The 27,837-nt window shown below is 41.4% G+C and overlaps 1 protein-coding gene across 1 annotated transcript in view; it reads left to right on the top strand.

Annotated features, from left to right (window-relative positions):
• Nucleotides 1–27,837, top strand: part of DCDC2 (doublecortin domain containing 2) — a 169,365-nt gene that overhangs the window by 33,876 nt on the left and 107,652 nt on the right. Inside the window, exons 3-6 of the mRNA XM_034985777.1 lie at nt 19,136–19,212; nt 19,348–19,479; nt 22,189–22,335; nt 24,328–24,382. Coding sequence (XP_034841668.1) covers nt 19,136–19,212; nt 19,348–19,479; nt 22,189–22,335; nt 24,328–24,382 — 411 coding nt within the window. The remainder of the gene's footprint in view (nt 1–19,135; nt 19,213–19,347; nt 19,480–22,188; nt 22,336–24,327; nt 24,383–27,837) is intronic.

Raw genomic sequence — 27,837 nt, 5'->3', positions numbered from 1 at the left:
AGGAAGAGAGGCATTCATTTAGAGAATAGTTCAAAAGAAAATTCTACCAACTGATGCCAAGGTATCTTGTATTGGCAGAAAAATCGCCCCCGAATAAGAGACGCTAATCCACACTTGACAGATGAATCTAACTCCTTCCTCTGGGAATCAGCCCCTGGACTGGGTAGAACAACATGGGGACCTACAGGGGACCCAGGTAGAGATGAGTGGTTTCATCAGCACATAGAAACCAGTTGGACCCTTCTGGGAATGTTCTAAACAGCCTGTTCTTTTTTTAAGATTTTTTAAATTTATTTATTTGAGAGAGAGAGAATGAGAGCTAGAGAGCATGAGAGGGGGGAGGGTCAGAGGGAGAAGCAGACTCCCCGCCGAGCAGGGAGCCCGATACGGGACTCGATCCCGGGACTCCAGGATCATGACCTGAGCCGAAGGCAGTCGCTTAACCAACTGAGCCACCCAGGCGCCCCAGCCTGTTCTTTATAATTAGAGACATCTTCTATAACTAGGTCCTCACTGAAGTTAGAGTAGTTGGAACTTTTTATTATTATATAGCAATGAATATATTGTCTCCAAAGTATCTCAGTGGCTGGGCTGATTTTGCCACCATGCCTTCCTCGAATTTCTAGAAGTTCTGGGGGTTAAAGGATTTCAATGTTCATTCACATTGAGGTTCCATGAATTATACTGATATAATCATATAAAGGCTATTTGATAGGTAGAAGCCAAAGAGTGAGAAACTTGAGTGGTCTTGAGAAAATATGGGGACCACTGAATAAGGGCATTCTAGGTATCCCTATATATATATATTTATGTATATATACATATTTGCATATATTCAATTACAGATAATTCAAGAAAGATCTTATTTAAATAGGTGTGAATATGAGTCTGCTACTCCTCCTAGTGGCCCATTTCTGTCTTAGGCATCGTTAGCAGTAGGACTGAATCCTGCTTGGGCTGGGAATCAGAAGAAGTGGATTCTTGGGTCTGCTGCTTTGCCTACCATGTGACCTTGACAGGTGGAAAGGCTCTCCTTTTCCCATTTATACAATTAGAATAATACCAACCTCATAATGTTATTCAGAGGAACAAATGTCACTGTAAATGAAAGCTTTTTATCTTCCTTAAAGTTTTATTTATTTGTGAGAGAGAGAGAGTGTGCATGAGTGGGGGGAGGGGCAGAGGGAGAAGGGGAAAGAAAGAATCCTCAAGCAGACTCCCCACTGAGCACAGAGCCTGACTTGGGACTCAGTCCCAGGACCCTGAGGTCATGACCTGAGTTGAAATCAAGAGTCAGACACCTAACTGAATGAGACACCCAGATGCCCCAATGAAAACATTTTATAAATTCTGATGTGTTTTACAATTGTAAACTTAATTTGAAAATAACTATCTTATGAAGATGGTGTAAAAAGTTAAGGCAACAGGGCGCCTGGGTGGCTCAGTTGTTGGGCGTCTGCCTTTGGCTCGGGTCATGGTCCCAGGGTCCTGGGATGGAGTCCCACATCGAGCTCCCTGCTCAGCGGGAAGCCTGCTTCTCCCTCTCCCACTCCCCCTGCTTGTGTTCCTGTTCTCGCTGTCTCTCTCTGTCATATAAATAAATAAAATCTTTAAAAAAAAAAAATAAATAAACACCTTAAAAAAAAAAGTTAAGGCAACATATGGAAAGTGTTTGATGCAGTTCTAGGCATGGTATACACTAAAAAAAAAAAAAAACTGGTTTCGTATCAGGAGAAAGATCTGGACTAAATATAGGATTGGATCATCATCAACAAAGTGATGTTGATAATAAATAACATCAAGTTGGATAAATGTGACCAAGAAGGCTGGGATGGAATCCTGGGGTAAGAACTAACATTTAGGCATGGGCAGGAATATTTGTTAGCATAGGAAACTGACAGTGGTCACAGAAGGATGGAGTTAGACAACATATTGCTGAACTGGGATGGAATTTCCAGCTACACATTCCATGTTTGCTTTTCTTCACTATCATAGACGATCATATACCTCAAATATCTATTCCAGATTAACAGTATTTCTGGACCTTAGTTTCCCTAAGTCCCAAAGAGCCCAGTACTAGAAAAAGATATTTTAGTATGTCAGATATTGTATAGGATATGTTTTGTAGGAAATACCCAAGGTTAAAATGTGTATTTGTTTTAAAAAACCCCTTTAATAGAAATCTGTTACAAAAATGAATAGAGCACATGGGCATTATGTATCTCTTGTGATTTTGCATTGATCACAAAAATCTGGAGAAGATTCAAGATGGCAGCCTTGGGAAGACCTTGAACTCACCACCTCCCACAGACACACCAAATCTACAGCTACCTATAGAACAATTCTCTCTGAAAGAGACCTGAGAATTACCTGAGTATCTACTCCAAAACAAAGGATGAAAAGACCACATTGAGAATTCTAGGAGAGGCAGAGACAAGTCTTGACCAAAACCCCACTCCCAGCGCAGCTACCCACAAGATGTAGGGATCTTGCAAAAATGCAGCACATCCCTGAGGAACAAGGGGTTTGAGCCCCATGTCAGGCACCCCCAGTGCTAGGGCCCATGCTCTGGCAAGACAAGCCCTCCATATGTCTGGCTTTGAAAACTGACAGGGCTTATGTCCAAGAGACCCAAACGGCTGTAGGAAACTGAGACTCTGCTCTCAAAGGGCTTTTGCACAGACGTGCTCGCCCTAGGACCCATTGCAAAAGCAGCAGGTTGAAAATTGCCCAGAGCTAGACATCACTGGAGCTCTCTCTGTGCTCCAGCCCCACCTCCAGCTTTCCACACTATGGGAACGCCTTTCTGCTCTTTTACCTGGCTCTTAGCTTTTGTTACACTTCTGTGCACTTAAAGAAGGTCCTGTGGGGAAGAATGAGTGGGTGAAATAGACTTGCCCTACATCTGGGTCTCCTCTGTCATGTCCACCCTCACATTGGCTGGCTGGCTGTGCCCCCGAGGGTGAAAGCAGCCATAGGTTTCTTCTCACTTAGAAATGGCTCATCCCGGGGGCGGAGCAAGATGGCGGAGGAGGAGGAGACCTGGATTTCGTCTCCTCTCAGGAATTCAGCTGGATAGGGATCAAACCATTCTGAACACCTACAAACCCAACAGGAGATCGAAGAAAAGAAGAGCAACAACTCTCTCATCGGAAAAGCGACCACTTTCTGGAAGGTAGGACGTGCGGAGAAGTGAATCCGAGGCGATATTCGGGAGGATAGACGCGGGGGAGGGGCCTCCGCGGTCGCTTCTGGCAAGTGATAGAGCCGCGGAGCACAAAATCGGAACTTTTAAAAGTCTGCTCCGCCGAGGGACGTCACTCTGGTGGCTAAGCGGGGGCTGGAACCCTCCGGGACAGTGTGGTCTCAGGACCCTCGGGGTCACAGAAAGACCGGGGGTGCCTGAGGGCGGCAGAGCTCCCAGGTATCGGAGCGGGGAAGCCGGCTGCAGAGGCGGAGCCCAGGCGCGGGCTCTCAGCTCGGGGTTGCCATTGACCGTGATCCGCGGCCCAGTCGGGCCCCTGCTCCTCCAGCAGGGACCCCACAAGCGGCAGATCCGGGGAGACTCACCTTCCTCCCCCGGGAGGAGCTGCGCGGGAGGGCACCGCAGGGATCTGCTGGGTTTGGAGACTCCGCCCGGGGTCAGGGGCCAGAGAGAGAAACGCGCGGTCACAGGCCGGGTGAGCACGGAGTGCGGCTGGAGACCGGGGAGACGGGAGTGACTGGCGGCTTTTCTCTGGGGGCTCACTGAGGAGCGGGGCCCCGAGTTCTCGGCTCCTCCGGGGCAGAGATTGGGAGGCCGCCATTTTCACTCTCCGCCTCCAAAGCTGTGCGGAAAGCTCGCAGGGAACAAAAGCCCCGGAGAGCAAACCCGAGCAGATCACTTAGCCGGGAGGGGGCAAGGGCGGGGCAATTCCGCCTCCGGCAAAGACTTTTGGAAACCACGGCAACAGGCCCCTCCCCAGAAGATCAGCGAGAACAGCCAGCCAAGACCAAGTTTACCGATCAATGAGAACGGCAGAACTCCAGCGCTAGGGGACTACTGCACATAGAATCCGTGGCTTTTTTACCATGATTCTTTATTCTTTCAAAGTTAATTTTTTTAACTGTATTTTTATTTTTGAATTTTTCTTTTTCCCTTTTTCAACCAACATCTTATCAATCCCTTTTTTTAAAAAAACATTTTTATTTTTCATTTTAGAGTCATATTCTATCCCTTCATAGTAGTTACCCGTATTTTTGGCATATATATATAAGTTGTTCTCTCTTTAAAATTTTGAGATAGTTTCTTCTAACAGATTAAAATATACCCTAAATCTCTAGTATATGGTTTTTTCCACTCCCCTGCCTGATCACATTCTCTCCCTTTTTTTTTCTTTTTTCTTTTTTCAAATCCTCTTCTTTCTTTTTTCAAACAACTTCTTATCAATTCCTTTTATAAAATTTTTTATAATTTCCATCTTTACAGTCATATTCCATCCCTTCATCATATCAACCCTTATTTTTGTACATATATAAGTTTTTCTTTCTTTAAAATTTTGGGAGGCACTTTCTTCTAACAGACCAAAATACACCCCAAATCTAGTGTGTGGCACTGATCTATATACCAGTCTGATCATATTTGATCACATTCTGGTTTTTGTTGTTGTTGTTGTTTTGTTTTGCTTGTTTTTGTATGTTTTTATCTTTATCTTTTTCTTTTTTCTCTCTTTCCGTTTCTTTTTCCACTGCTTCAGGTCTTTTCTGATTTGTTTAGAGTATATTTTCTGGGGATGTAGTTACTCTGCTAGCATTTTGTTCTCTCATTCATCTATTCTCCTCTGCACAAAATGACAAGACGGAAAAAATCACCTCAACAAAAAGAACAAGAGGTAGTACTGACTGCCAGGGACCTACTCAATACGGACATTAGTACGATGTCAGATCTAGAGTTCAGAATCATCACTTTAAAGATACTAGCTGGGCTTGAAAAAAATATGGAAGTTATTAGAGAAACCCTTTCTGGAGAAGTAAAAGAGCTAAAATCTAACCAAGTAGAAATCAAAAAGGCTATTAATGAGGTGCAATAAAAAATGGGGGCGGTAACTGCTAGGATAAATAGGCAGAAGAGAGAATCAGTAATATAGAAGACCAAATGATGGAAAATAAAGAAGCTGAGAAAGAGAGAGATAAACAACTACTGGATCACGAGGGCAGAATTCGAGAGATAAGTGATACCATAAGACGAAACAACATTAGAATAATTGGGATCCCAGAAGAAGAAGAAAGAGAGAGAGGGGCAGAAGGTATAATGGAGCAAATTATAGCAGAGAACGTCCCTAATTTGGGGAAGGAAACAGCCATCAAAATCCAGGCAGCACAGAGAACCCCCCTCAAAATTAATAAAAATAGGTCAACACCCCGACATCTAATAGTAAAACTTACGAGTCTCATAGACAAAGAAAATCCTGAAAGCAGCTCGGGAGAAGAGATATGTAACCTACAATGGTAGAAACATTAGATGGGCAACAGACCTATCCACAGAGACCTGGCAGGCCAGAAAGGACTGGCAGGATATATTCAGAGCACTAAATGAGAAAAATATGCAGCCAAGAATACTCTATCCAGCTAGGCTGTCATTGAAAATTGAAGGAGAGATAAAAAGCTTCCAGGATAAACAAAAACTAAAGGAATTTGCAAACACAAAAGCAGCCGTACAAGAAATCTTGAAAGGGGTCCTCTAAGCAAAGAGAGACCCTAAAAGCAACATTGACCCGAAAGGAACACAGACAATATACGGTAACAGTCACCTTACAGGCAATACAATGGCACTAAATTCCTATCTTTCAATAGTTACCCTGAATGTAAATGGGCTCAATGCCCCAATCAAAAGACACAGGCTATCAGACTGGATTAAAAAACAAGACCCATCAATATGCTGTCTGCAAGAGACTCATTTTAGACCCAAAGACACCCCCAGATTGAAAGTGAGGGGGTGAAAAACCATTTACCATGCTAATGGACAACAAAAGAAAGCTGGGGTGGCAATCCTTACATCAGACAAATTAGATTTTAAACCAAAGACTGTAATAAGAGATGAGGAAGGACACTATATCCTACTTAAAGGGTCTATCCAACAAGAAGATCTAACAATTGTAAATATCTATGCCCCTAACATGGGAGCAGCCAATTATATAAGGCAATTAATAACAAAAGCAAAGAAACACATCGACAACAATACAATAATAGTGGGGGACTTTAACACCCCCCTCACTGAAATGGACAGATCGTCTAAGCAAAAGATCAACAAGGAAATAAAGACTTTAAAGGACACACTGGACCAAATGGACTTCACAGACATATTCAGAACATTCCATCCCAAGGCAAAGGAATACACATTCTTCTCTAGTGCCCATGGAACATTCTCCAGAATCGATCACATCCTAGGTCATAAATCAGGTCTCAACCGGTACCAAAAGATTGGGATCATTCCCTGCCTATTTTCAGACCACAATGCTTTGAAACTAGAACTCAATCAGAAGAGGAAAGTAAGAAAGAACTCAAATACATGGAGGCTAAAGAGCATCCTACTAAGGAATGAATGGGTCAACCAGGAAATTAAAGAAGAATTAAAAAAATACATGGAAGCCAATGAAAATGAAAACACAACTGTTCAAAATCTTTGGGATGCAGCAAAGGCAGTCCTAAGAGGAAAGTATATAGCAATACAAGCCTTTCTCAAGAAACAAGAAAGGTCTCAAGTACACAACCTAACCCTACACCTAAAGGAGCTGGAGAAAGAACAGCAAATAAAGGCTAAACCCAGCAGGAGAAGAGAAATAATAAAGATCAGAGCAGAAATCAATGAAATAGAAATTCAAAGAACAGTAGAACAGATCAATGAAACTAGGAGCTGGTTCTTTGAAAGAATTAACAAGATTGATAAACCCCTGGCCAGACTTATCAAAAAGAAAAGAGAAAGGACCCAAATCAACAAAATCATGAATGAAAGAGGAGAGATCACAACCAACACCAAAGAAATACAATTATAAGAACATATTATGAGCAACTCTAGGCCAGCAAATTAAATGACCTGGAAGAAATGGATGCATTCCTAGAGATGTATCAACTACCAAAACTAAAGCAGGAAGAAATAGAAAACCTGAACAGACCTATAACCACTAAGGAAATTGAAGCAGTCATCAAAAATCTCCCGAAAAACAAAAGCTCAGGGCCAGATGGCTTCCCAGGGGAATTCTACCAAACATTTCAAGAAAAATTAATACCTATTCTTCTGAAACTATTCCAAAAAATAGAAATGGAAGGAAAACTTCCAAACTCATTTTATGAGGCCAGCATTACCTTGATCCCCAAACCAGACAAAGACCCCATCAAAAAGGAGAATTACAGACCAATATCCCTGATGAACATGGATGCAAAAATTCTCACCAAAATACTAGCCAATAGGATCCAACAGTACATTAAAAGGATTATTCACCACAACCAAGTGGGATTTATCCCTGGGCTGCAAGGTTGGTTCAACATCCGCAAATCAATCAATGTGATACAATACATTAACAAAAGAAAGAACAAGAATCATATGATCCTCTCAATAGATGCAGAAAAAGCATTTGACAAAGTATAGCATCCTTTCTTGATCAAAACTCTTCAGAGTATAGGCATAGAGGGTACATACCTCAATATCATAAAAGCCATCTATGAAAAACCTACAGCAAATATCATTCTCAATGGGGAAAAACTGAGAGCTTTCCCCCTAAGGTCAGGAACGCGGCAGGGATGTCCACTATCACCACTGCTATTCAACATAGTATTGGAAGTCCTAGCCACAGCAATCAGACAACAAAAAGAAATAAAAGGCATCCAAATCGGCAAAGAAGAAGTCAAACTCTCACTCTTTGCAGATGATATGATACTTTATGTGGAAAACCCCAAAGACTCCACCCCAAAACTGCTAGAACTCCTACAGGAATTCAATAAATTGGCAGGATATAAAATCAATGCACAGAAATCAGTGGCATTCCTATATACCAACAACAAGACAGAAGAAAGAGAAATTAAGGAGTCGATCCCATTTACAATTGCACCCAAAACCATAAGATACCTGGGAATAAATCTAACCAAAGAGGCAAAGGATCTGTACTCAGAAAACTATAAAATACTCATGAAAGAAATTGAGGGTGAAGACACAAAGAAATGGAAAAACGTTCCATGCTCATGGATTGGAAGAACAAATATTGTGAAGATGTCAATGCTACCTTGAGCAATCTACACATTCAATGCAATCCCCATCAAAATACCATCCACTTTTTTCAAAGAAATGGAACAAATCATCCTAAAATTTGTATGGAACCAGAAAAGACCCCGAATAGCCAGAGGAATGTTGAAAAAGAAAAGCAAAGCCGGCGGCATCACAATTCCGGACTTCCAGCTCTATTACAAAGCTGTCATCATCAAGACAGTATGGTACTGGCACAAAAACAGACACATAGATCAATGGAACAGAATAGAGAGCCCAGAAATGGACCCTTAACTCTATGGTCAACTCATCTTCGACAAATCAGGAAAGAATGTCCAATGGAAAAAAGACAGTCTCTTCAACAAATGGTGTTGGGAAAATTGGATAGCCACATGCAGAAGAATGAAACTGGACCATTTCCTTACACCACACACAAAAATAGACTCCAAATGGTTGAAAGACCTCAATGTGAGACAGGAGTCCATCAAAATCCTAAAGGAGAACACAGGCAGCAACCTCTTTGACCTCAGCTGAAGCAACTTCTTCCTAGAAACATTGCCAAAGGCAAGGGAAGCAAGGGCAAAAATGAACTATTGGGACTTCATCAAGATAAAAAGCTTTTGCAAAGCAAAGGAAACAGTTCACAAAACCAAAAGACAACCGACAAAATGGGAGAAGATATTTGCAAATGACATATCAGATAAAGGGCTAGTATCCAAAATCTAGAAAGAACTCATCAAACTCAACACCCAAAGACAAATGATCCAATCAAGAAATGGGCAGAAGACATGAACAGACATTTTTCCAAAGAAGACATCCAAATGGCCAACAGACACATGAAAAAGTGCTCAATATCGCTCGGCATCAGGGAAATCCAAATCAAAACCTCAATGAGATACCACCTCACACTAGTCAGAATGGCTAAAATTAACAAGTCAGGAAACGACAGATGTTGGCGGGGATGCGGAGAAAGGGAACCCTCCTCCACTGTTGGTGGGAATGCAAGCTGGTGCAGCCACTCTGGAAAACTGTATGGAGGTTCCTCAAAAAGTTGAAAATAGAGCTACCATATGATCCAGCAATTGCACTACTGGGTATTTACCCCAAAGATACAAAAGTAGGGATCCGAAAGGGTACGTGCACCCCGATGTTTATAGCAGCAATGTCCACAATAGCCAAACTGTGGAAAGAGCCAAGATGTCCATCGATAGATGAATGGATAAAGAAGATGTGGTATATATACACAATGGAATATTATGCAGCCATCAAAAGGAATGAGATCTTGCCATTTGCAACGACGTGGATGGAACTGGAGGGCATTATGTTGAGAGAAATAAGTCAAAAAGAGAAAGACATGTATCATATGACCTCACTGATATGAGGAATTCTCAATCGCAGGAAACAAACTGAGGGTTGCTGGAGTGGGGGTTGGGGTGGGAGGGATGGGGTGACTGGGTGATAGACACTCGGGAGGGTATGTGCTCTGGTAAGCGCCGTGAATTGTGCAAGACTCTTGAATCTCAGATCTGTACCTCTGAAACAAATAATGCAATATATGTTAAAAAAAAAAGAAGAAGAAGGTAGCAGGAGGGGAAGAATGAAGCAGGGGAAATAAGAGGGGTCTACGAACCATGAGAGATGATGAACTCTGAAAAACAAACTGAGGGTTCTGGGGGGGAGCGGGGTGGGAGGATGGGTTGGCCTGGTGGTGGGTATTGAGGAGGGCACGTTCTGCATGGAGCACTGGGTGTTATTCACAAACAATGAATCATGGAACACTTCATCTAAAACTAATGATGTAATGTATGGGGATTAACATAAGAATTAAAAAAAAAAAAAAAAAGAAAGGGCTCATCCCTGTCTGGAATTTAGTTCATTTAGACTTCTTTTTTTAAAAAAGATTTTTATTTATTTGAGAAAGAGAGAGAGAGAGGGGTAGAGAGCACAAGCAAGCGGGGAAGGGCAGAGGGAGAGGGAGAAACAGGTTTCCCGCTGACCAGGGAGCCCGATGTGGGGCTCGATCCCAGGACCCTGGGATCATGACCTGTGCCAAAGGCAGATGCTTAATTGACTGAGCCACCCAGGCGCCCCAAATCATTTAGACTTCTTTGCATCCTAAGTTCTTTGATGCATTTAAAAAAATAATGGGTTCCAGTTTAAGATGATGACATAGGAAGATCCTGAACTCATCTCCTCCCATGGACACACTGAGTCTACAGCTACATTTGGAACAAATTTCTTAACAAACTTTAAAGCCTGGCTGAGTGACAATTACACAGAAGGCAAACAAGAAAACTAGATCAAAGCAGGTAGGAGAGGCTGGGACACAAACTTACCATAAGCCCCATCCCTGGCAGGGCAAACCCACAAATGGTAGAAAACTCAAAACCTAGAACTCCTTCCCGAGGAGTGTATACATGCTGAGGGACTAACTTGGATCTTCTCCAGAGACGGTGGAAGATGGGTGCTATCTTTATGTTCTCCCTCTGCCATAATCCAGAGCACCAGTGTCTCCTAGATGGGAGCTTTACTTAGAGCTAGTACCCTGGTTTTTATGTCTAGAACCCTAATTTTTTGTGACTGCTGCCCGTCAGACCTGCCAGATCTCCAGGCTAGTGGGGCTTATGTTTGCAGTCCCCAAGGCTATATACAGGACTATATATATTTACATGCTTTTAAAAGCTGCTGCCTGAGGATCTGGATTCTGAAGAGCCTGAATCTAGGTGCTGAGAGCTTCCCTTTAGGGACACTGACTGGTCTTGGCACATCTTCAGCTACTGGGGGCTCTTAAAAATATAATAGGCTGCTTAGGCAAGCTCAAAGGTTGGGAGATGACAAAGGGCTGGGGCAGGGTTGAACAGGGCTTACCTGCTACACAAGGCCACGTCCTCGGGACTGGGAGAGTTGGTTGTTTCATATACTGTATGGAAACCAACACAGAGAGTCAAGCAAAATGAAGAAACGCAGGAATCCATTCCAAATGAAAGAACAGGATAAAACCTCAGAAAAAAGACCTTAACAAAGTAGAGATAAGTAATTTACCTGATAAAGAGTTCAACATTTTCCAGGATAGATCATAATTCTATGTTAGGCCACAAAAGTCTCAATAAACTTAAGAGGACTGGAATCACGTAAAGCGTCCTTTTGACCACAGTGGTATGAAACTAGAAATTAATTACATGAAGAAAAGTGAAAAATTCACAAGTATGTGGAGATTAAACAAATCCTACTGAACAGTGAAGCAAAGAAGAGATCAAAAGGGAAATAAAAAAATACCTGAGACAAAAATGTAAATATAACATAGCAAAATTTATGGGATGCAGCAAAAGCAGTTCTAAGAGGGAAATTCATAGTGATAAATGCCTACCTCAAGAAGCAAAAGTCTCAAATAAACAACCTAACATTACACATTCAGGAACTAGGAAAAAAAGAACAAATGAAGCCCCACATCTGTAGAAGGAAAGAGATAACAGAGTTTAGAGAAGAAATAAATGAAATAGATTAAAAAGACTAAAGAAGATGAGTGGAACTAAGGGCTGGTTCCTTGAAAAGATAAATAAAATTGACAAGCCTTTAGCTAGACTCACCAAGAAAAAAAAGAGAGAGGACTTAAATAAATAAAATCAGAAATGAAAGATGAGATTTCACAACTGATACCACAGAAATTACAAAGGATCAGAAGAGACTACTCTGAAAAATCGTATGCCCCAAACTGGACAACCTAAAAGAAATGGATAAATTCCTGGAAACATACAACCTATCAAGACTGAATCATGATGAAATCCAAACATGGATTACTAGTAAGGGGATTGAATCAGTGATCAAAAACCTACCAAGAAACGAAAGTCCAGGACCAGATGGCTTCACTAGTGAATTTTTACTAAACATTCAAAGAAGAATTAATATGAATCCTTCTCAAAGTCTTCCAAAAAACAGAAGGGGAGGGAAGCCTTCCAAACTCATTTTATAAGGCCAGCATTACCCTGATACCTTGGGCCTGATACCAAAACCAGGCAAGGAATGTTGCAAGCAAAGTACAGGCCTGTGTCCTTGATGAACACAGATATAAAAATCCTCAACAAAATATTAGCCAACCAAAGCCAACAATACATTAAAAGGTTCATCTACCACAATCAAGTGGGATGTATTCCAGGGATGAAAGGATGGTTCAACATCCTTAAAGTAGTCAATGTGGTACAACACCATATTAACAAAATGTGGATAAATGAAATCAAATGGAGGATGAAAATCATATGGTCATCTCAATAGATGCAGAAAAAGCATTTGTCACAATTCAATATCCATTTATGATAAAACCTCTCAACAAAGTAGGAATGGGGGAATAGAAAAAGGCCATATATGATGAGCCCATAGCTAAAATACTCAATGGTGAAAAACTAAAAACTTCCTTTAAGGTCAGGAACAAGACAAGGATGCCCACTCTCATTATTTTTATTTAATATCCTATTGGAAGTCCTAGCCTGGGCAATTAGGCAAGGAAAAAAAAATAATAAAAGGCATCAAAATTGGAAAGAAATAAGTAGAACTGTCATTACTTGCAGATGACATGATATTATATATAGAAAACCCTAAAGATTCCACCAAAAAAAAACCTGTTAGAAGTGGTAAGTGAATTCAGTAAAGTTGCAGGATATATACTTAATACAAAAAAAGTTCCATTTCTACACACTAATAACAAACTGTTAGAAAAATAAAGAGGGGTGCCTGGGTGGCTCAGTTGGTTGAGTCTGAGTTTTGATTTTGGTTTAGGTTGTGATCCCAGGGTGGTGAAACTGAGCCCTATGGTGGGCTCCATGTTGAGGTGGAGCCTGCTTAAGGTTCTCCCCTCCCTCTGCCCCTCCCTGCTGCATGTGCATACATGTGCATGCTCTCTGTCAAGAAAGAAAGAAAGAAAGAGAAAGAAAGAAAAGAAAGAAAACAGTACTATTTACAAGTGAATTGAAGAGAGTAAAATACCTAGGAATAAATAACCAAGGAGGTGAAAAACTGTGTATTGAAAACTACAAGACATTAATTAAAGAAATTGAAGAAGACATAAATGAGTGGAAAGATTTACCATGCTCATGGATTGGAACAATAAATATTGTTAAAATGTCCTTACTACCCAGAGCAATCTACAGACTCAGTGCAATCCCCATCAAAATTCCAATGACGTTTTTTCAAAGAAATAGAAAAAAATCATCCTAAAATTTGTATGGAACCACAAAAATCCTCAAATAGCTAAAGCAATCTTGAGAAAGAAGAACAAAGCTGGAGGCACCATGCTCCCCAATTACAAACTATACTGCAGGGCTACAGTAATTTAAACAGTATGGTATTAGCATAGAAACAGACATATAGATCAACAGAACAGAATAGAGGGCCCAGAAATAAACCCATACATATATGGTGAATTAATTTATGACCAGAAGGAAAGCATATACAGTGGGGAGAGACAGTCTGTTCAATAGTTTTGGGAAAACCAGACAGACAGCCATATGCAAAAGAATGAAACTTGACCACTACCTCTCACCATATACAAAAATTAACTCAAAATGGATTAAAGATTTGAATGTTTAAGACCTAAAACCATAAAACTCCTAGAAGAAAACATAGGCAATAAACTCCTTGACATGGGTCTTGGTTATGATATTGTGAATCTGACACTGAATGGTAGAAAATATTTGCAAATCATAGATCTGCTAAGGGGCTAATGTCAAAACATATTAAGAACTCATACAACTCAATGACAACCCCCGCCGACAATCCAATTAAAAAATGGGCAGAAGATCTGAGTAGACGTTTTTCCAAGGAAGACCTACAGATGGCCAGTAGGTACATTAAAAGATACTTAAAAGACATCATTAATCATCAGGGAAATGCGAATCAAAATCACAATGAGATATCAGTTCACAGGTTCAAACATATTAGAAAGGCCGTTATCAAAAAGACAAGAAATAACAAGTCTTGGTGAGGATGTGGGGAAACAGGAACCCTTGTGCAGTGTTGCACACACACATGACATGGGAAGTTAACATATAAAAAATCATGCTATTTAGCTTATCTTTCAGTTTTTGTTGTCCCCTCCAACCTTCTACCTCCTAACCCGAAGTGGAACTGTTCTTTAGTTTACTTGAATATGGAAAAAAAAAACCCTTTAAAATGAAAAAAACAATCTGATACAGGCAGAGCAGATGCATTTTATTTGTCAAATTACATACCAGTTATTAGAATGTATTTGCTCAGATATGAAAAAGGGAAAAATAGTGGTAGGAAAACGGTGTAATTTTTGTGTCTCAGAAGGTCTCTGTTACTCTGTAGGTTAGAATGTGTCAACTCATACTAATTGAGATGCAATGTAATATCATTGATAGAAATCCAAGGAGAGGGTGAGTCAGCTATTCTTTTGAGCAGTTTGGTTATTGTCCCCACCTCTTGTTACACAGCCTTCCCTTGTCACATTTCTGCCAAATATATGCCAACCCACACAAAGAGAGTTCAACTCTATTTTCCTTATTGTATGGATTTAAGAAAGAGTAGGTTCTCCAAATGGTAATCTTTGGGGAAACTTTGTTGTTATTACTTTTCAAAGACAGCACATAGCATCAAAGAGGAAAACAAAGTCCTTTACAAAATATTTCATCAGTTTTCACCACTTTCTGATAAATGAGAAGAAAGGAGCCAAACATGTATAGAAGACACCAGAGTTGAAAATAACTTGCCTAGGAGTCAATATAGCAGACGCGTCCAAACTAGGAATTGTTCCAAAGTTTTTAAAGTAATTATCCATGGAGTATCTCCATGATAAACGGTTTCATTCCTTGAAGCTTAGCATGAAATACCCCCTGACAGAGGCATTTTCCAATTGTTAATTATCATATAAAACATCCCCACAGGACATTGCATTATCACCATCCATCACGCATCTTGGCTGGTCTTCCTTCTGTTTAAAAATTAGGGGGCGCCTGGGTGGCTCAGTTGGTTAAGCGACTGCCTTCGGCTCAGGTCATGATCCTGGCTCCCTGCTCTGCGGGGCGTCTGCTTCTCCCTCTGACCCTCCCCCCTCTCATGTGTTCTCTCTCTCTCTCTCAAAAAAAAAAAAAAAAAAATCTTTAAAAATTAGTACAGGCACCTGGATGGCTCAGTCGGTTAAGAGTCCAACTCTTGACTCTTGATTTCAGCTCGGGTCATGATCTCAGGGTCCTGAGATCGAGCCCCACTTTGAGCTCAGTGCCGAGGCAGGGCGTCTGTTTCAGGATTCTCTCTCTCTCCCTCTGCCCCTCCCCATGCTTGCTTGCTCTCTTTCTGTCTAAAACAAATAAATAAATCTTTAAAAAAAATGGTAATATTGAAAAAAAAGGATAATTACTTTAAAAACTTTGGAACAATTCCTAGTTTGGACGCGTCTGCTATATTGACTCCTAGGCAAGTTATTTTCAACTCTGGTGTCTTCTATACATGTTTGGCTCCTTTCTTCTCATTTATCAGAAAGTGGTGAAAACTGATGAAATGTTTTGTAAAGGACTTTGTTTTCCTCTTTGATGCTATGTGCTGTCTTTGAAAAGTAGTAACAACAAAGTTTCCCCAAAGATTACCATTTGGAGAACCTACTCTTTCTTAAATCCATACAATAAGGAAAATAGAGTTGAACTCTCTTTGTGTGTGGCAGATAAATAACTTCATTACATTTTTTCCCCCAAATGCCTAGATTTATCTTTATTATGGGCAGTCACAAAAACTTGATGTATTTTTTTAAAAAAGTGATTTAATACTGACTTTTAAAATTGTATAATGAGTGTTTACAAGAGGTCAGCGGTCACTAGATTTTTGGGATGGTGCTCATTTAACAGCATCATTTTCTCAGGTCCTGAGACTGAGTTTGATTTTCTTGGCCTAGATTTCTAGAGGTTTCAGAGGTGATGAGTGCTGAGATTTGAGGCGGGTGGATTCTCTGAAGCATTCAGCCTAACCCCCAGGGAGCGGCATTGCCTCTTGGTTAATTAGTTCATGGAGCCTCCCTTTGGGCTAGTTTAGCAGGATTATCCCTATTTTTGCAGATTAAGAAAACGAGGTGTAAGTCATTGAATTGGTTCTCATCGAAAATGTTGGCGGTCAGTCCTAGAGCTCAGAATTGTAGACCTGTAGTCAGTTACTCCCTTTGTAGACTTTGGCATTATTATTTCAAAGATGTATTTTCAAAGCAACAACTTTGCTTTCACTGAGCTCATTTTTATAACAAACAGATTCATGTTTTTTGAGTCATGTAGGTTTTAACTTGAATTTGACCCAGCTGTGGTTATTGTCCTAGTAAATGTCATGTGGAATTGGTGAACTTGAGTTAAATTACGTATAGACTTATTAGGTTCACATGAAGCATTATGGGCTTTGAAAAGTGTTTATTATGGCCATCTATGACATAAACACAATCTAAAGAAGATTGGAGAGACACGGGCATATTTTGGAAAGCACCTGTGATTTGCATCCGAAGACCAGCACTAGAATCCTGACTCACCTCATTCTAACAGAGTAAACATGATTATGCCACTTTGCCACCTTTGGCTTTAGAACTAGTTTCAAGAAAAATGTGAGCCAAATATTTATTCAGTTCTCTCTCTACCTACCTACCTACCTACCCACCTGTTCAGCTGTCTAATTTCCACTCAGGGAATGACCCTTCTCTCTGATTAATTAGGCTTACCTACTTCTCGGGTATCCAGATAAACTGGGTTTTCCGAGACAAGCGTTGAACCCAGTGAAGAATCCAGGCAAGAGAGCAGCTGTAAGCATGTCCTCCCTTTATTTCGTGGTGGTTCCCAACTGACCAAACCAATCAGGAGGATTATTAGTGTGCTGGGTCCAAAATGAAAGTTTGCATTTTGAATTGATACTTTTTCATTTGATTTGGTCCCATAGTCCTAGATTCCACAACTAACATTGGCCAGCCGTTGATCAGTCACCAATGAAAGCCATTCCTGGTACCCAGGGTCTGAGTGGGAGTACCTCACGTCCCATCCCTGGGTGTCCATCCCTCCCTAACTAGGTGTGTTGTTGATACTTAACATTATACTCATATTTCAAATATTACTTATTTTTAAATAAAAGGCAAGGGAAATTGTATGGGCCAATAAGAAAATTTACAAATTTTAGAGACATATTTTAATTGATTATTATGTTTTCCATTATCTAAAGCCATAATTCTCTACATTAGCACCACATGACCAATCCCTCATCCCTGAAAAGGGTTCTGGAAAAATTTCCCTTATGTGCAGTTGATTTGGATTATTTTTGTGTGTGCGATTGAAGTTATTATTTGAAATGCCAATTAAAAAATGCACTGTAAATTAAAAATAGTACTTTTTCCAAAGAGTTTCAATTGTGTTATACAATGGTCTTACTTTTTTTTCCTATTCAGATATATTGGATTATTTTTTTTCAGATTCTATTATTAGTATATCCGAAAACAGCCTCGTTAATTTAATTATAATGACTCAAAGAAATATATATTTAAGGTTAATCTTCAGTTCACCTGGTTAATCATGAACATTTGGGGAAAATTTTTGCCATGGTGAATGAGGAAAACAATTACTATTCAAAACAAGTGGTTTGATTTAATTCCAGTAACAACTTATATACTCAGAATTATATGATTATTTTTTAAGGCATGTATTAATCAATTTCTGTGTGTTATGTTTATAGATATGTATGCTCTAAAGAAAAATAGCACATTTTAGCCAATTGAACAAGAATTTTGAAGTTATTTGTTTATATGACATGTTCACCTTCACCTTTAATTCAAGAATCCAACGAGGAAGGTCTTAAATAATCAAGGTCAAGAGGCAAGACATTGGAACAAAATTACTAGAGTATGAAGTATGTGCTCAGTACCTTACTAGGGAATATTGAGGGTAACACCAAAGGGACATAGTAGGGGCAAGCAATTGAAAATCAGATAAATAAAATACGTCATGTGTCAGATGATGGTAAGTGCTCTGGGAAAAATCAGCAGGGAAGGACACTGGCAGCGGATGATTAATGGATCCAGTAGAGGTAGCTGGAGACAAAACCAAGGTGGGGGTTAGCTTTAAAAAGGGCTAAGGTTCCACCGGAGACAGGCAGAACAGAGAGAAATGGTGAAGAGGGAGATGAGGTGGGTTGTGGAGGGAAGGGAGCTCCAGGGTCTTCATGCCCGTTTGCCGGAATTTCCTTAAGTTCAGAAGGAAATGATCTGCTGAGAGTGAGTGCGTGCAGTGGAATTTTAGAGTTCAGCATGAGGGGCAGCGATTCAGGAAAAAACCCTATGTAGTTGAGTAGGGAGGAGAGGGCTGCTGGAAGCCCAAACCTGGCCTCAGGCAGAGGGGGCCCTGGGGGGCCTTGTGCTTCTTGCGGTGGAGAGCCTGGAAGCAAAGGCTAGAGAAAGTGGGCTGATGGAGAGGGGAAGAAGTGGAATCCATGGGGAAAACGGGATGGGGTCACGTGCAGGGGTGGGGTGGGGTGGGGAGAGAGGGCTAGATTCAGCCCCAGAGAGGAGTATGCCTGGCTGGAGGGGGAGCCCTTCAGAGTTCCAGATTTTATAAGATTATTTTGTTTCTGTGTTACAGAAAGCAGTGTTTAAAATGTTGCCTTAAAATTCTCAGGATAGGTCCAATTGTGGGCACAGATCATGAGCAGTAAGCCAGGGCTTAAGGGAAATTTTTCTTGAGAGCTTTGTTAGGGGTATACGATAGTGCTAGAAAGCGAGCCTGGAGTGTTTATGTAGTTGGGGGAAGAAGCACAAGTTTTTAACAAAGGCACAACAGGTCTCAGCCCGTTCCTGAAAACCTGCAGTTTTCAACTCCTAGAAAAAAAGACAAGAAAACCTAACACACACTCAGTAATGTGCATTTCTTTGGTTTTTTAAAGGTGAAGCCGGTAATGCACAGCAGAATCAACGTGTCTGCTCGCTTTAGAAAACCCCTTCAGGAGCCCTGCACGATCTTGTAAGTTGAAGACTTTTACCTTGAGGCTGGAAGGTTGCTTTCCTTGTGGTTTGGAATTTGTTTTGTAGCTTAAAAAGTATAACTGTTTCAAATGGCGTGGCTGGCTGGTTTTGCTTTTTTTTTTTTTTTTTCCAGCTTGATTGCAAATGGAGACCTCGTAAGTCCGGCTTCTCGCCTCCTCATCCCCAGAAAAACCTTGAATCAGTGGGATCATGTGTTACAAATGGTCACAGAAAAAGTAACTTTGAGGAGTGGAGCTGTCCACAGGTACGCCCGAGTCTTCTTCTCTGGGTGGATGGGTTTCAGAAGCTTTCAGGAAAATCCCAGGACGCTCCAGAATCACTGGTCCCCAGTCTGACTCTAGAGCCTATGTTCTTAACTACTAAGCTATTCTCGAAATAAATCCCACAAATTTATCTTTCATTATATATGAACTATCTGTATTGCCTTTGCATATTTATCTTATTGATTTATAGACACTCTTTACATATTAGGGCATCTGGCCGTTTCTCCTATGAGTTTTAAATATTTTCCAGTTTGTATTTTTGATTCTTTATGGTTTTTTTTTTGTGTGTGTACAGTTAAGTTGAATTTTGGTACAGTCAAATTTTCAGTCTTTTCTTATGATCATTAAGTTTTATGACTAGCTTAGCTTTTCCTAATTCCAAGATTATAAAAATATTCTGCAGTGTTTTCATCTTGTACTTTTAATTTCATTTAAACCTTTGATCCTTCTGGATTTATTTTGGTGTCAGGAGTGAAGGCAGATCTTAAAAGTTCTTTCTTTCTTTTTTTAGATATACAGTTGTGTCTTTTGACATATACATAAATGTAAACCCACTCAATAAATAATATAAAGCACCCAAAGATATATACACACAGTTGCATGCCCAGATACACCTGTTCATACATATATTGATCTGACAAATTCACACATGGAAATAAAATATATGCAAGTATAAATACAGAAATGAAAATATATGTTCCCCCACTGCAATATTTGAATACTTGGAGAAACTTAATTCTCAGTATAATGCCAGATATGAGTGAGATTTGGTTGCTGGTCACTTGGGACATGCCCATTTTCCTTTAACAGAATGTTAAAAAGTCTTATGGTTGGACCCTCCCTGTGCCTCAATATATTTATATATCAGAAACATCCCATTAAAACCGATTCAACTCCCCATTTATGTTTCTTGCCCTTTGCAAAAAAGGGAAGAAAGCAGGTCAAATAAAGTCCTATAAAAGAAGCCTAAAATCGTGGGTTAGAATTTATTCTGTATGCTTAACTACCTGCAGAGGAAACCAGTCAAATCTTGGCTGTTTCCAGATCCACAGTGATTCTGTCTTTTAATTTCAAGCCATAAAAGTTAACTACTGACTCCAATCTTCCTGTTTTGAAGGAAAATGAATATCTGGGTCCAGGCCAGGGTTCTCAGCTTGGGACGATTTTGCCCCTAGGGGACATTTGGCAGCATCCAGTCATTTTTGGTAGTCACACTGGGGATGGGGCGGCTACTACTACCATCTAGTGGGTAGAGGCCAAAGGTGCTATTAGGAGGCACCTACAGTTAGTTCACAGGGAGGCCCCCCCCGCCCCCCCAACGAAGAATTATCAGATCCAAAATGCCAATAGAACCATTGTTCAGAAATCCTGGTCTAGGTTAAGGAGGGAAAACCAGAAAATCTGGGTTAAGTGTTGATAATTAGAATTGTAGGGATTGAATTACAGTGTTATAAAGAGGGAGCATCTTTATATTAAATCAACCCAAACACATTTCAGGGTTTTTGTGGCCGGTTTTCTATGTACTTCTTGGCTTCTTTTGATATGTCCATTTACATCATCGGTGAAGAAGCAGACAGATCAATGCCTTTGTCTTTTTTTTTTTTCTTTGCAAATGTCACTAACCTTTATTAGGTAAGATAAGAAGTCTGAGAATTTTTTTTTTCTAAATGCTTTTTTCTAAATTCGTTCCAGTCACGAACTCTGGTTTATAACCTTCAAAAATAGGCATAGCCTTTTTCATGGTGTTTTCTAATAGTCGGCTATTTCTTGTTCTTTAGAAAAAACAATTCTGTGGACACTTTAAGTCGTCTAGTAAAGTTATCGCTGTTCTTTTAATAAGTAACATATTCCTTGTTTTCTGCGGCAGCAGTTTTACAGTAAAGGGAGGTCCTTGTGAAATCCCTTGATTCTGGGAAGATGAAGGGAGGCAAAAAAGAAAAAAAAAAAAGGAAGAGGCACGAATGCTATGCGTTCTGCATCATTAATCCTTTCCAGGGGCTCTTTTGCCTCTTGTTTTCGGACCCCATTCTGTGTGTGTTTGGATGTACTGTTTTGGCTGAGGGCTCTTGCACAGAATGCAGTAAGTTTGTCAACCTGACAAATACATTAAGGAAATAAATTGTAAACGTGCTCACAAGATAGAAATAGAAGAACCGATCTTCAGTGGGAGCTGAGTCCATTTAAAGCACCACGTTTGGGTGCCTGGGTGGCTCAGTTGTTGAGCCGTCTGCCCTCGGCTCAGGTCATGATCCCGGGGTCCTGGGATCGAGCCCCGTATTGGGCTCCCTGCTCGGAGGGGAGCCTGCTTCTCCCTCTGCCCCTCCCCACCCACCCTCTGTCTCTCATGAATAAATAAAGAAAATCTTAAAAAATAAAATAAAGCACCACATTCTGTGCGAGTCAGGGCTTTCCATCTGAAATCTTACTGTGGCAGCAGGAGAAGATCCTTCTGTTGGGTTGGTAGGTTGATTGGGATGAAGTACTTGTACACAGAGAGAGGGTAACCGTCTCTACATTGTAACACTGGCATTTAGTAGAATCTAATGACTTTGAGGCATTTTGAATTCAATAATTAGCATAGTAACAAATGAGCCAACTTAAGAGAGGAATGCTTCTATTGAACTTTGTAATTTTAAGTAGCTCTTCCATGCTTGTTTAAATTTTAATTGTGGGCATTCATGTTTTGGCAGACTTTACACGTTAGAAGGAAAACTTGTTGAGAGCGGGGCCGAGTTGGAGAATGGGCAGTTTTATGTGGCAGTCGGCAGAGATAGGTTTAAGAAACTGCCTTACGGTGAATTAATTTTTGACAAGTCCACCATGAGAAGGTCCTATGGGTAAGTGTTCATCCTCATTCACATCTCTTATTTTAGTTACCACTTGAAATAACATTGTCTTATGCTGACCACCGGTATATCTTATATAATCTTGCTCATAAGTTAGAATGGAAAGCATGTTTGATATATATTGATTTGATTGATTGATTTTTGCCATTATTGGAGATTGGATATTTTTTTTTTTGCACAAAAATATAATTTGGGGGAAGCTATGAAAGGTTATATAGCTTCTCTTTTAACCATTCACTTACAAATTCATAGTAAATATGAAGATTTATTTTGATGAAGAAGATACAGAGCTGAGGGCTTCTATATAGCATACATCATTCGAAGTTTTAATAATGTCTCCGCTGGTTAGCTAGACCAAATAGTTTTCAGTTGGTGCATATATGAACATCTACAAGTGTTAAAAAAAATATTTTATACTCCTTTTAATAGTAATGAGATAAATACAATATAATTCTCCTTGTGCAAGTAAATAGAGCAGCAAGAGAGACTATAATTATTATATGCAAAATTTTGAAGATTGCACTTCTATTTTGAAGATTGCACTTTTAATTACACACAATGCATTGTGACCCTTTTTCTCTAGGAAATGTCATATATTTGTGAAAGGTGCCTTATTTCCGCTGAGCAGAGGGCTGGCGGAGGCATGCACGCAGAACCCTGGCCCCCCGCCCAGCAGATGCAGACACCCCCTGGCTTGCTCATGGTGGGTTTTTTTTTTTTTTTTTTTTTACCACCTGTGCTGCTTTTCCCACATGTTCCGTGGCCACTTAGCTCTCAGAACCTGACTTTTCGTGGCTGCCTTCTGCTGGGGTGTGGGTTACTTGCACAGAGATAGCAGAAGGTCACCAATTTGTTCTCCATTAATTTGGAGTTTGTGAAGCCTGGCTGGAGAGGCTGGCGGAGGGTTTCCAAATAAGTAAGGGATGAAATGGACTTTCGGGGCGGTGTTTGGAGTGGGCAGGAGCACACGGTTTTCCAGCACTTTAGAATTATTTTCCAGCAGACTTATTGACGACTGTCCTTGGCCATCCATGACGTCAGATCCTTCACGATCTCTGCTGAGCAGCACTGGATTCACCTGCTGTGGGCTACAGTGTGTTCTTAAGGGCGATGAGAAGTCTGTAGCTCGGGGTTGCCTCTCTCTGACAAATTAGTTAGACACACCTTCATCTGTGTGTGGTCTTCTTTTCAGAGGGGTCAGTGGGTTCCAAGATAGGTCTCTTCCTACCATATGTGGAACAACATTCCTACAGCCAAAGTGAACTTTAAAAAAAATTTTTTTTTATGTTTTTATTTTTTTTAGATTTTTTATTTATTTGCGAGACAGAGAATGAGAGACAGAGAGCATGAGAGGGAGGAGGGTCAGAGGGAGAAGCAGACCCCCCGCCGAGCAGGGAGCCCGATGCGGGACTCGATCCCGGGACTCCTGGATCATGACCTGAGCCGAAGGCAGTCGCTCAACCAACTGAGCCACCCAGGCGCCCGCCAGAGTGAACTTTTATTTTTTATTGAGAATGACCGGTCTAGAAGCTCACTGAATATAAACGCCGGTGTTTTGCCATTCTGAGCTTCTGACATAGACACGGCAGACATTATGAAAACAATGGACGTTTATTGTTTTTGACTCAGTCTGGCAAAACCATCACTCAGCTTAGGAAGTGACTTTTTGAAATGCATCCAGAAAGTGTGGGGATTTGAATAAAAATGCTACGAAAAAAATTAAAGGTGGTACTAAAAGTTTATAGGGAGCATCAGTGAAAATCATTTAATGTTGAACATTAAAGATCTTTGGGACTGGATTTTAATGATTTTATGGTGGTCTTTGTGAAATCGGGAAAGTATGTGGTACTTTTTGTGAAACACCTGTGTCCCTTAAGCAGATGACTTGCAGGTTGGGATGATAAGTTGGGATGACAATTATCTTGCATTATGTATTATTTGTCAATAACATTCAGATTTCTAAATTGCGATTTGTTTCCACAGTCAGAAAGCTTCTTCACTACCTCCTATTGTAGGATCCAGAAAGTCTAAAGGGAGTGTAAGTATCAGATGCTTTACTCATTAAATATTCTCTATTTCTATATGACACAGAGAGACTGTCCTTTGGGTTTCAATTAAATTTGAAGAGATAAAACTTAGCTGTCTTGTGATATATGAGCAATTATGTGAAACAACGCTAGAACATTAACGTTACGGTTAAGGTCTTCAAAATGAACTAACACTTTTAAAATAGAGGTTCCAAAATAGGTGTCTTTTTCCTTGTGTATATACAGTTGAAATCTGGGCAATGATGCATACAAGTAGAGGAGAGTTTGGATTAGGTCACATTAGTGGTCTGCTCAGTCTGGTTTTGTATCTCTGACAAAGACTAAAAAAAGGATGTTTTTGTAAAAAAAAAAAAAAAGGCAATCATCAAGTTATCTTCCTTTCAAAGACTGAGAATCACTCTACGTCGTTCCCTATCAGAATTTTTTCCATCCGTGATTGGTCCATGCATTTGTTAACTCAGCGAATGTCCGTTCAGTACCTCTCCTGGGGGAACTGTGGCAGGTGCTTCGTAGGTGACTTCATAACCTGTTTGTATTTTTGGTCCGTACCCCTTCGCAGGGAGGGGTGTGATGCCAGGCTTGGAGGGCCACTTGGACAGGTTTTTCTGGCTGAGGCTTCTCTCTCTGCCCTTTTGACTGAGCTGCCTGACCAGCAGCGATCAGAATTGGTTTGACATTTCCCCCCAGTGTGCACGCTGCCCCCTGATTTAACTAAGCAGAATTCTTCCGTTGGTGTTTTCTGACATAAGCAATTGCTGGGTGATGATGTGTCTCCTGATGATGCTTTAGTCCACCCCGCCCCCAACCTTTTTGTATATCATGCAAAATTCTTTGGGGAAAAAAAAAAAGAGAAATCATTTTGTGCGATGTAGTGCAGACCTCAGCATAACAAACAACAGACATTTATCACCCGTTCGTTAGCTGAGGCTCTTACACTGTTTATGACCAAGCTTTGGCCCTCAGGAAACGGACAGTCCAGTTGAAGTGGAGAACAGAACCTGAAAAGGTAACTGACGAGCTAACGCTGAACAGCGAGTTTGCGGTGAGATTGGTAAACGCAAGACAGAGGGAGTCAAAGGTTTGTTCGCCAAAGTACACAAAGGAAGTTGAGTGTGAGCCATGCCTTTGAGGGTTGTTTGCCACAGGTGAAGGTCGATGAGGGGAAGGCGTTTCAGATGGAAAGGATGGTGTGAGAAAGGAGCGAAGATGTGCTCTCTGAGGGGCAGTCACGCAGGCTGTGATCTGCACTTAAACACAGAAGGGGAATTCTGCACAGACAGTAGAAGGAGCACATCCAAAGGCTCCCACTGAGTCCACAGGGCCCGTCTGGAGGGAGCTCACACTCATGACCCCGGGGCACGGGGAGTCCCTCAGGCTGACTGGAGCAGGGGATCCTTCATGTGTGCAGGCTGGTTTGCCTGGAGTGGTAGGTGGTAGCAGTTTCACATGGCCTTGAATGTCAGACCCAAGAGTCTGGTCCTTATCCTGGAGTAGAGGGCAGCTCACGAAGGCTTCCGAGAAGTGGGAATGTGAACCCGTCTGTTCTAGGAAGGTCAGATCTTTTTTGTGGGGAAAGACTTAACGTGGTGAGAGGCCACGGATGAGAGACATCCGTTACATGGCCAGTGCAAGCAGGAGCCTTGGCATCAGGCAGAAAGAGCTAGGCTAGGAAGGTGCCTATTGCTCTTGAAGAGATGGAAGACTTCCTTGGTGATGGGACACAGGGGTTAATGGAGAGGTTGGAGCCAGAGATAACTGCAGGTTCTTGAGCATGGATCACCCAGGAAATAGTGCAACCCTGGCCAAGAAGAGGGCAGTCGGAGGAAATAATGACCTGCCTGATTTCAAACATACTGAGTTGGAGGTGTCATCATGGAATCTAGTTGCAAGTGTTCAGCAAGCAGCTGTAACTGGTGGAGACCGAGGCCTGACGAGGACCCGGGGCGCAGATGGCAAGTTCATCCGCGTAGCAGTCATAGCTGGAGAGCAGACCCATCACTCTGCTGTTCCTTCCTGGCACCTGGCCCAGCCCGGCGCGGGGCAGCCCTCCCTGCTGTCGAGCGCGATCCTGGAGAGAGTGCACACAGACTGCTGAGGACCCTGCCCCAAGGCAGGCAGACAGCACGGGTCTGAGGAGGAGGAGGAGGAGAGAGAATGTTCCAGTGGCTCAAACATAGATTTTAGCCGCTACCAGAACTAAATAGAACCCATGAATGTAGGGTTTGGACCTTTTGTCCTCTTGCTCTTCTTCAGGACTTTGGGGGCAGAATCTCCTTGTCTACCCCAGGCGTGAGTGGGCTCATCGATTCCCACGATGCCGCTGCAGAGGGGTGGTAGAACAGAGAGACCCAGTGGACTTCGTAAGTGCCCCTAGGTCAGCCGGGAAAGTTGGTGTCAGAACCAAGACCATAACTCAACTCTTTGCATTCACAGTTACCAGACTTTGGAATTACGGGCTTATTATTCTGAGGTTTGGAATGGTCTAAATTTTTTATTAAAAATGCCCAATGTGTTTCCTGCTTTAAAATTCATGTGCAAGAGGCACATCCATCTTGCTTGCTTGTTTGGAAGTTATTTAGAATCTGTGCTGTGAATGCTGCTTCCTCTAACAGTAAATGGAGTTTCCTGTGTATCTGGCATGGAACAGAGCCCCAGGGAGATGGAGATGAGCAAAAAAGACGTGGTGCTCTGAGCTCAAGGTACACTTGGGGGAGAACAAGGTTAAACTAACAATTCCAGAAATCAATATATAATTACAAGGTGCGGTAGGAATGAAAGAAAGGTACAGAGAATATGAGACAATGGAAGGAGAACCTATTTAGGTAGGCAGGTCAGGACTGATCTTCCCTGGAGAAGTGACCTTGGAGGAAAGACTCAACATCATGACATGTTTCCATCTCCTAGAAAGCAAAGACTCAAAATTACATGTCTGTGCTCCAACTTAGAAGAATAAAATGACGGTAGAGTTTGCCTCTTTCCACAACACTCCAAAAACATTCTGTCTATTCATCCATCTGTCCATCTGCTCGTTCAGTTAGCCATTCGACAGACTTATCAAGCAGTTACTAACGTGCCAGGAGCCACTCTAAAGGACCGGCTCACAGGGGCCAACGGATCAGGTTTCAGACCTCATGGAACTTTCCTTTTAGTGCTTGTGTGTGTGTGTGGAGCCGGGGCGTGGGGGTGAAGTGGGAGAATGGGGGTAGACAGACTATCAACCTCTAAACAAATGTACACATAATTTCACATGGTGCTAAGCACTAGGAGGAAAAGAAAATGTAGCAAGGCACGAATTGATAGAAAATTCTCTGAGATCTTAATGACCTAAAGAAGCCAGTCCTGCAAGGCGGGGCAGGACCGGAAAGAGCCTCTATGGCAGAGGCAAGGGTCACAAAGGCCCTTGGTGAGGAGCGTGGCATCTTGGCATGTGAGGAGGGCAGGAAGA

Source organism: Mirounga leonina, unplaced genomic scaffold (assembly GCF_011800145.1).
Source record: "Mirounga leonina isolate KUSES-001 unplaced genomic scaffold, KU_Mleo_1.0 Mir_366, whole genome shotgun sequence".
Classification (NCBI taxonomy): Eukaryota; Metazoa; Chordata; class Mammalia; order Carnivora; family Phocidae; genus Mirounga; species Mirounga leonina.
Note: the sequence above shows the minus strand (reverse complement) of the source record. Positions and strands in the feature narration are given on the sequence as shown.